This window comes from Canis aureus, chromosome 16 (assembly GCF_053574225.1).
Source record: "Canis aureus isolate CA01 chromosome 16, VMU_Caureus_v.1.0, whole genome shotgun sequence".
NCBI classification, from domain to species: domain Eukaryota; kingdom Metazoa; phylum Chordata; class Mammalia; order Carnivora; family Canidae; genus Canis; species Canis aureus.
In genome coordinates, this window is record NC_135626.1 from 17438520 (window position 1) to 17447241 (window position 8722).

The 8722-nt window shown below is 62.4% G+C and overlaps 1 protein-coding gene across 11 annotated transcripts; it reads left to right on the plus strand.

Annotated features, from left to right (window-relative positions):
* The first annotated feature begins 679 nt into the window (after nucleotides 1-679).
* On the plus strand, nucleotides 680-8722 carry CORO6 (coronin 6). Of its 11 annotated transcripts, none has more exons than XM_077851906.1 (12): nucleotides 680-900; nucleotides 2023-2283; nucleotides 3667-3789; nucleotides 4235-4364; nucleotides 4463-4644; nucleotides 5258-5377; nucleotides 5796-5915; nucleotides 6364-6468; nucleotides 6557-6702; nucleotides 7097-7154; nucleotides 7266-7496; nucleotides 7591-8722. In XM_077851906.1, the coding sequence occupies exons 2-12, from the start codon at nucleotides 2086-2088 to the stop codon at nucleotides 7714-7716; spliced, it is 1539 nt and encodes a 512-aa protein (XP_077708032.1). In that variant the 5' UTR covers nucleotides 680-900; nucleotides 2023-2085; the 3' UTR covers nucleotides 7717-8722. The 11 variants fall into 11 exon arrangements, with proteins under 11 accessions (XP_077708032.1, XP_077708033.1, XP_077708036.1 ...); XM_077851907.1 differs by having other exon boundaries at nucleotides 7594-8722; XM_077851908.1 differs by lacking the exon at nucleotides 680-900 and adding an exon at nucleotides 3315-3370 and having other exon boundaries at nucleotides 2048-2283.

The window sequence follows — 8722 nt, forward strand, 5'->3', positions numbered from 1 at the left end:
TGAATAAATAAATTTTTAAAAATCTTTTTTAATAAATAAAAAATAAAATAAAACGTGACTGCCAAAGGCCTGTGGCAGCTGCTTCGCCTTGATGTGGTGTCTCCCCACGGGGTCGAGGTGGATTCACTTCCCCATCTTTGGGCTGCCTTTCTGCCGGGCTCCACGGAATCCTCTCTAACCGGGCGAAAGGCCTAGTTACAGTGCCAACGTGTTAGGTTCTCAAGTGGTCGCTATGGCCACTTACAACAACAGTAACAGCGACATTCACAGCGCCTGTCGGGTACACTGGAGCAGCCCTGGCTCGGCCCTCACTCCAGGGCACCTTTCCGGAGCCTGTCCCCGGGAGGGTCCGGACGTGCAGGCCCGCAGCCGAGGCCCGCCAGCCGGCACAGGCTAAATCCGGCGTGCGATTGCGGCAGGAAGGCGGCGCGAGGGCACCTGACCTTGCGCGCTGCAGGCCCTCCCTGCCGGAGCCCCGCCGGGTGCGGGAACCCGGGTCTGCCCGGCCTGCCCGGGAGCACCGAGGGCGGGGAAGGAGGCGCGCAGCCCGCCGGTCACACTCCACCACCTGACAGCTCTCCGGGGCCGGCGGCCGCGCTGCGCGGGCTGCGGCGCTCGACTTTCCCGCCGCTGGAGGGGCGGGGCCACAGCGGCCCCGCCCCGGCCCCGGCCCCGGCCCCGCCCCCGCAGGTTGATGGCAGCGGCAGCTGGGACTGCAGCGACGCCGGGCCCGGAGAGCCGCGAGCAGCGGCCCGAGCGCGCAGAGGAACACCCGGGCCCCAGACGCCGCGGACACCCGGAGGGGAGGTTCCGGCATCCCGACTCCCTCGGCCCCAGCGCGCACCGAGCCCCTCTGCAGAGGAGCCGCAGCGCGAGCGCCCCTCGCCCACTCAGGACCAGGTACCCCCTGCCCCCTGCCCCCACCGCAGCCACCCAGCGGGCGGGGGCTCTAGAAGTGGCTGAGATCTGCGCCCCCTCCCCCGCGCCGCCAAATTCGGTCCCGGGCGGGGCGGACTTGGTGTCTATATTTGGCCGGACAGCGGCCCGCGCGCCTGCACTGCACCGACACCTCGCTTCCTAAGAACGCAGTGCCGGGGCTGGAAGCCGAGGGGGTGCGGGGAGGCCCGGGCCTCAGGCCTGGGGCCGCAGGAGCGGCGTGAAGGGCACAAGGATGCCCGGGGCTGGGGAGGGGCAGGAGTCAGGGGATGGGGTTTGGAAGAGCTCGATGAGTCCCCTGGGGAAGAGCACAGCAGAGACCCCAGCTGAAGAAAAAGCACTTCACCCTCCCCACTCCTGCAAATCTGGCCCTAGCCCCGCGGGGTTGAGGACCCCACCCTGGGAGAGTTCAACAGGAGAGAGGACCCACAGGAGAAGCGAGACCCATGTATGGTAGGCAAAAGCCAGACCATGGTCAGGACCTCACGGAGAAGAAAAGAGTGGAAAGAGGAGAGATCCACCTTACATTGTGTTCCCCAACAGGATGCGAGGAAATTGATGAAAACAGCAGGAAAGACTCAAGTTAGCTGACAGGAGGAACTTCTCCTTAGCAAAATTTTAGAAGAAGACAAAAGCCCATCTGCCTGAACTATGTTAGAGACACAGAGTTGAGGACCTTGGGGGTGTTGTAGTCTTAGCCCCATAGCTGGCGTCGAGCCAAGATCCCACAACCAAGGCCTCTGATTCTGGACAAGGTGCTGCTGGGAGATAAACCACTTCCTGAAGAGATGCTCATCCACGGATGGCAGCAGGAGGGCAGCCTGGCATTGAGGCTCCTCCCAAAACCACTTCACTTGCAGGAAGCTTTCAGGCCCAGTCAAACTCCACTGTCCCCTGCCTGGGTCTCAAAGGAGAAGTCAGGCCCCAAATCCTAACCCCTTGAATTAAGCAGCACTTTATAGGCAGCAAAGACCCTTCCCATAGTTTAATCACCTGGAAGAGAGCTCCCTGCTTCTAGGATCTGACTCGTAGCCAGTAATCCTTCTCACTCGTCACCCCCCTTCCTGCTCTTCCTCCCTCCCACAGCTCACAGGACTCAAGACCAAAGGCATTTCTGGGCACTGAGATCCTCCATTTCCACCCACAGCCATGAGCCGACGTGTGGTTCGGCAGAGCAAGTTCCGCCATGTGTTTGGGCAGGCCGCAAAGGCTGACCAGTCCTACGAGGACATCCGGGTGTCCAAGGTCACATGGGACAGCTCCTTCTGTGCGGTCAACCCCAAATTCCTGGCCATTATTGTGGAGGCTGGGGGTGGAGGTGCCTTCATTGTCCTGCCTCTGGCCAAGGTGAGGGATGAGGGGAAGAAAGCACGTGGGAAGATGCTGGCTGTGGCCCCTGGGGACTCCTTCTACAGTCAGGAGGGCAGCTTGTATCCATCGGCTGCTCCCTGTTCCCCAGGCCCTTGGGGACCAACTCAGAGGCTCCCTCACCCCACCGAGAACAGCAGCATCACAGCAGCCTGCACCCACTCATAGCCCACCCCCTTCTCTGTGCAGCCCCCTGTTCCCAGCAGGGTCCAGAAGGCTATTGTGGAGATAGCTGGGAAGCAGTAGAGCCAGGACCTGACCCAGATTCTGTTCCTGTCTCTCCTAGTGTCACACCACCTCATGTTTTGGGTGTGGGATCTTTCTCCCCAGTGCAGGGTGACCATTTGATCAAATCATACCCCAGAGCAGCACACCCAGGACAGGATCAAGGTCTTTGCAAATAGTCCCTGGTCACCTCCCCACTATGGTTCTTATAGTGAGATAGAATGAAAACAAAGGGCAGAGGGACATAACACATAAGGCCAGACCACTTCCTACCCCAGGGATGGGGGCCAGGCAAGTACTGCCACCTTTGCTGAGTAACCTCAAGCCCCTTGGAAATCTGCACCCCCCAGGATGGCCACTCCAGGTCATGACCTTGATCTGGCCCCCACACCTTGTTAAGGGAGACCCTGCAGGTGGCAGGGTCAGGAAAAGGCCTGACAATAGCCAGTGACTCATTCAGGGACAATGCAGACATCATCCAAGGACACCATCCCCAGGGCTCAAATTTCAGCTGGAGCCACCTCCTCACCCAGTACAACTGCCATTCCAATGCCACATGGCCACCCCTCTCCCCTACTGCCTGGTCTGGACTGATGCCAGCCCCTGCAAAGGCCTCAGAGACCCCATAAAAAGCCCATAAAGACCAAAAGTAGATGAGCCCCAGCTTAGGTTGGGAACCTGCTGCTGGTGGTTCCAAGGTCAAGGGGGAGTTCTGCCAAGGGTGACTGGGAAAGGGCTGTTGGCCACTGCATTGCATATTACCTCATCTTGACCTCTTCTACCAGGGGCTTCCTACAGACGTCCTAACTGGGGGGACAGGCCCAAGAATAGCCTTCTCCAAGTAGGTATTTTTTGCAAGAGCACTGGGCTGAGAATTCAGGTCTTGGCTCAACCCGTATCTTGCTCTGGGTCTTTCGCTAAGTCATTACCTCTCTTGTGTCTGATCCCCTGATGTTAAATACTTCAACTCTCTTTGCCTTCAGTGAAATACAGGAAGTAGTTGGATGCGGTTGGAGGTGCAGAAAAGGGGTTTGCAAAGAGAAAATAGGTGATAGAGTATTGAGATGTAAACAGGTCCATTGCCCCCAAAAAACACACAGGAAATTGACCCTACAGCTCCCTCTCTGACCCCTCCAGACAGGACGAGTGGATAAGAACTACCCACTGGTCACTGGGCACACTGCTCCTGTGCTGGACATTGACTGGTGCCCACACAATGACAACGTCATTGCCAGTGCCTCAGATGACACCACGGTCATGGTAGGAGCCAAATGGATGCTGCGGGGCAGGGGAAGGGGGGAGGCCCGTCTCACCTGTGCTAGGGAAGGCGGAAAAAGAGGTGCCCTAGCCCTGCTCTGCCCAGCTCCCAGGCTATATTTAGCCACATGCCCACCCTTTCCCAGGATGCACTTCTTAGGACTAATTATAGCCATGGCCAACTTGAGGCCTGAAGAGCAAGGGGCAGTGCTCTGAAGTCTCCCTGCTGGGGTGCATAGAGAGGTCTCTGGAGAGCTGGCACTGCCCCCTCCTGGCTCCCAGCTGCTTCTGCCCTTCACAGACATCATTACATCCTGCCCTGCATTTGACCCTTACCACTCAAGAGAGCCGGTAGGGGTGGGCAGTAGGGAGGGCAAAATTGGGGAGGAGTGGAGGGACAAAGCAGGCTACTCATTCCACTCACCCTATGCCTTTTCCTCCCTCCCAGGTGTGGCAAATTCCAGATTATACTCCCGTGCGCAACATTACAGAACCCATCATTACACTCGAGGGCCACTCCAAACGTGTGGGCATCCTCTCCTGGCACCCCACTGCCCGGAATGTCCTGCTCAGTGCAGGTCTGGGGGCCTAGGGAGGGGTCCCTACTGTAGATGCGGGGTGGGGGGGGGGTGGGCAAGGCAGGACCCAAGTAACAGTGACTGGCTGCTCGGGGCAGGTGGTGACAATGTGATCATCATCTGGAATGTGGGCACCGGGGAGGTGCTCCTGAGCCTAGACGACCTGCACCCGGACGTCATCCACAGCGTGTGCTGGAACAGCAACGGTAGCCTGCTGGCCACCACCTGCAAGGACAAGACGCTGCGCATTATCGACCCCCGCAAGGGCCAGGTGGTGGCGGTGAGTAAGCTTGGCTCGGCCATTCCCCAACCCTTACCCCAGGGACCAACTATCAGCCCCCGCCCCCCCCCCCCGTACCCTCGATCCTGGATCCTCGGAATCTCTAGTCCCAGCTCTCGCCTCCCCCGCCCCAACCCGAGGCCACCCCCAAGCCCCACTTAAGCCCACAATTTTCTGCCCCGCTCCTGTTCCCTCCGTCTCCCTCCATCCCAGAAGCTCAGAGCAGTGCTCTGCGAGTTGTAACTGAGCAGGGGAGAAGCCGCAAGCTCTGTCCTTCCACCAGAACCTGCATGAAACCTCCCGGACCCCTCTCCTCTTCGCCGGCCGGCACCCAGCGCCGTCTTCCAGGGTCTGGGGCCCCCCGACAGCGGCTCTCCGGCGGGCCCCTTTCTGCCCTAGTGGACCCGCCGGGCGAGGGGACAGGGGGCAGCCCTCGCGCCCCGCTAGTCCTAGCTCGGTGCCCTGGGGGGCGGCGGCACCCGCCTCGCCAGCCTCACTCCAGCGCGGGGCGCGGGGCACGTGCTCGTCTGCGCCGGGAGCGCGCGGCGGGCGCGGCCGGGGTGGCGGCGGGGGCGGGCCGGCGGGCGCTCTAACCCACTAACCCCGCGAGCAGGAGCGAGCCCGGCCTCACGAGGGCGCCCGCCCGCTGCGGGCCGTCTTCACTGCAGACGGGAAGCTACTCAGCACCGGCTTCAGCAGGATGAGTGAGCGGCAACTCGCGCTCTGGGACCCGGTAGGCCAGGCCGCGCTGGGCGCGCGCGCTCGCTCCCTCGGGGGCTCCACGAGCGCCCTCCCAGGCCGCGGCCCGTGCGCGAGAAGGCGGAAGCGGCGCGAGGAGCTCCCGACCGGGAGAAGCCTCGCCGCGACCCCGGGGAGCCGGCGGACTTCCCTTGCTCTAGGGCCCCGCCTCCGAGCGCGCCTGAGGGTCGGGATCGGCCGAGAGGCGCGCGCCTCCCGCTCCCTCCCGGCCTGGGCGCCAGCCGGGGCCCCCCCGAGGAAGCTGAGTAGTTAGGCCCCCTTCTGTCTCCAGCCCCCTCATCCCACCTCCCCGGCTCTCCCCCGCCAAAGTCAGCAAGCCGGTCGCTCGTCCCTCCAAGCTCCCCCAGGCAGGCAGCTGGGTGACGCCTCTCCCTGTCTCCCCCTCCCCCCAGGAGAGGTTTGCGGCCCACGAGGGAATGAGGCCCATGCGGGCCGTCTTCACGCGCCAGGGTCATATCTTCACCACGGGCTTCACCCGCATGAGCCAGCGAGAGCTGGGCCTGTGGGACCCGGTAACGCAGCTGGAAGCTTGGGGTGTGTGCCCCGGGGACTGGCATCACGGGAGAGGGGCCAGGCGCCCCCCACCCGCAGGGCATGCCCACCTGGACTGGGCTGGAGGCTGCTGCCCCCTTTGCAGCGCCTGCCATCCCCACACCCACCCCTCTGCCCAGTTTTGCTGCGTCGCCTGAAGGAGCCCAGGCTGGCACCCCCACCTGGTGATGCCGAGTCCCTGGGGGTGGTTTGCGGTGACTGCATGCGGCGGCGCAGGGGCCAGATGTGCCGGCGGGCGGGGCACTGGGAGTGATGTGTCCGTGGGCGGGACGTGCGGCTCGGTTCACCAGAGCTGCCCTGGGAACGCATGGGCTGTGGAGCGGGTAGGAAGTGTAAAGGGGCTTCAGGGGATCCAGAAGTGGCACGGTGGCTGGGACAGAGCTGGTCACGCCTCCTGTGCCCGGGCAGAACAACTTCGAGGAGCCAGTGGCACTGCAGGAGATGGACACAAGCAACGGGGTCCTACTGCCCTTCTATGATCCCGACTCTAGCATCGTCTACCTATGCGGCAAGGTACTTGGACCCGGGAGGAGTGGCAGGGGCTGGACGGACCTGTCGAGGGCCCCGCCTGGGTGCGTCTCCGAACCCACTGGTTTTGCAGGGCGACAGCAGCATTCGATACTTTGAGATTACGGACGAACCACCTTTCGTGCATTACCTGAACACCTTCAGCAGCAAGGAGCCTCAGAGGGGCATGGGTTTCATGCCCAAGCGGGGGCTGGAAGTCAGCAAGTGTGAGATCGCCCGGTCAGCAGCCTTTGCCTTTCTCTCTTGCATGTCTGTCCCCACTTGCCATCGGGGAAGACAGAGTCTTCTCCAATAGTATCATCTTTCAGAAGGAGTGGGGGTATTTTGCAGGGGGAAGAGAAGGAGGGGGCTTGGGGGTGTGTGTCAAACTGGCTTGTTTCGATGCCAGCCCCCAGCGTTCACTAGTGTAACATTCTCTAAACTTCAGTTTCCTCATCTGTAAAACGATGATAACCCCCCCCCCATCAGAAATGTTTTACCAACTGGATCAATAACGTGTTTTGAAGTGCAGTGCATGGTAGGGGCTCAGCAAGTGTTGGGTCTCCGACTTATTGGTCCCAGGCAGAAAAAGGGGTGGGAGCCGGCGGGGGTGCTGAATCCCGCTCCCTTGCAGGTTCTACAAGTTGCACGAAAGAAAATGTGAGCCCATCGTCATGACTGTGCCCCGCAAGGTGAGGGGGCCCGGAGAGGGGCTGGGCAGAGAGGGCTCCGAGGCCGAAGGGAGCGGAGCAACCCGGCCCTCTGCTAACGCTGGTCTTCCTGCCCCCCCCCCGCCCCCACAGTCAGACTTGTTCCAGGACGACCTATACCCAGATACTCCCGGCCCCGAGCCGGCCCTAGAAGCGGACGAATGGCTATCTGGCCAGGACGCCGAACCGGTGCTCATCTCGCTGAGGGACGGTTACGTGCCTCCCAAGCACCGCGAGCTCCGCGTCACCAAGCGCAATATCCTGGACGTGCGCCCCCCCTCTGGCCCCCGCCGCAGCCAGTCGGCCAGCGACGCCTCCCTGTCGGTGAGCTCCCGCTCTGCTCCGCGCGGCCGGGCCCAACCCCCCTCCCCACCGCGGCCCCTTCGTGACAAAGCCTCTCCCGCCCTCCGCGCCCCAGCAGCAGCACACCCTGGAGACGCTGCTGGAGGAGATCAAGGCCCTGCGCGAGCAGGTGCAGGCCCAGGAGCAGCGCATCACGGCCCTGGAGAACATGCTGTGCGAGCTGGTGGACGGCACCGACTAGAGCGGCGCGCGCGGGGGACGCTCGGAGCCTGGGGGCGCGGCGGGGCGGGGAGCAGGACTCGGCCCCGCCCCGACTCTGGGTCCGGACTTCCGGACCCCGCCTCTCGGGGCGGGGGCTGGGGCGGAACTGGGCAGGGAACACCACCCCCTCGCGGGAGTCCTGGACGAATGGAGCGTCGCGAAGGCTCGCGTCCGCCTGGCACCCGCCGGGCTCCATGCCTCGTCCGGGACTCGGCAGGAGCTGGCCTCGGGAGCCCCGGGGTGACGGGGACCTCAGTGATGGTGCTGCACGGCGACGCGGTGTCCCCTCTGTCCCCCGCCCGGGGCAGGGGAAGTGCTTAGTATTCGCTCTATTCTTGGGGATATCGGGGCGCTTGGGCTTGACCTCAAAGGGGTGGCGATTGGACAGATCTCGCCAGACCGAACGGGGAGAGTTACAGGGCTTCCCCCTCTAATCAGCTCACTGGATTCCACTCCCCCAAGTGGGAAAGCGGACGGATGTCACCCCAGTTCTACAGACATACACAAAACCCGTTGGCTGTAGAGCCGAACCCACGGCTACACCCAGCAGTCTAGGGCAGAGGGCTGTCTTCCTTCTTTTCACCCGCAGGGGAGAGGGCGGCTTCCTCACTGCACCCCCGCCGGAGAACTAATCAGAAAACTGGCATGGAAGCAGGTTCACACCCTTCTTCCCACCCCCCTCCCCCGCCCCCCACTGCCCCCAGCCCTCTGCTGTGTGTGGCCTTGACTCTAGGAGGAAAACAAGACTTAGTGAATTTAATTCTTTTACTAATTGCTCAGTCTGTGCCTCCAGCATGCGTGGGGGTGAGGGGGCCAGACCCCCAACCTCTGCAAATGCTGTATCCCCAGGCTTGCAGGGGTGCTGACAAAGGCTCAGGACCCACCAGGCATTCTCTTACCTCAGAGCCCTCCCCACACTGAGGTTCAGAAGGAACCCCCAAGCCGTAGGTGGGCGTTCTTTCCCAGTAAAGCCAGCTAGGAAAAGC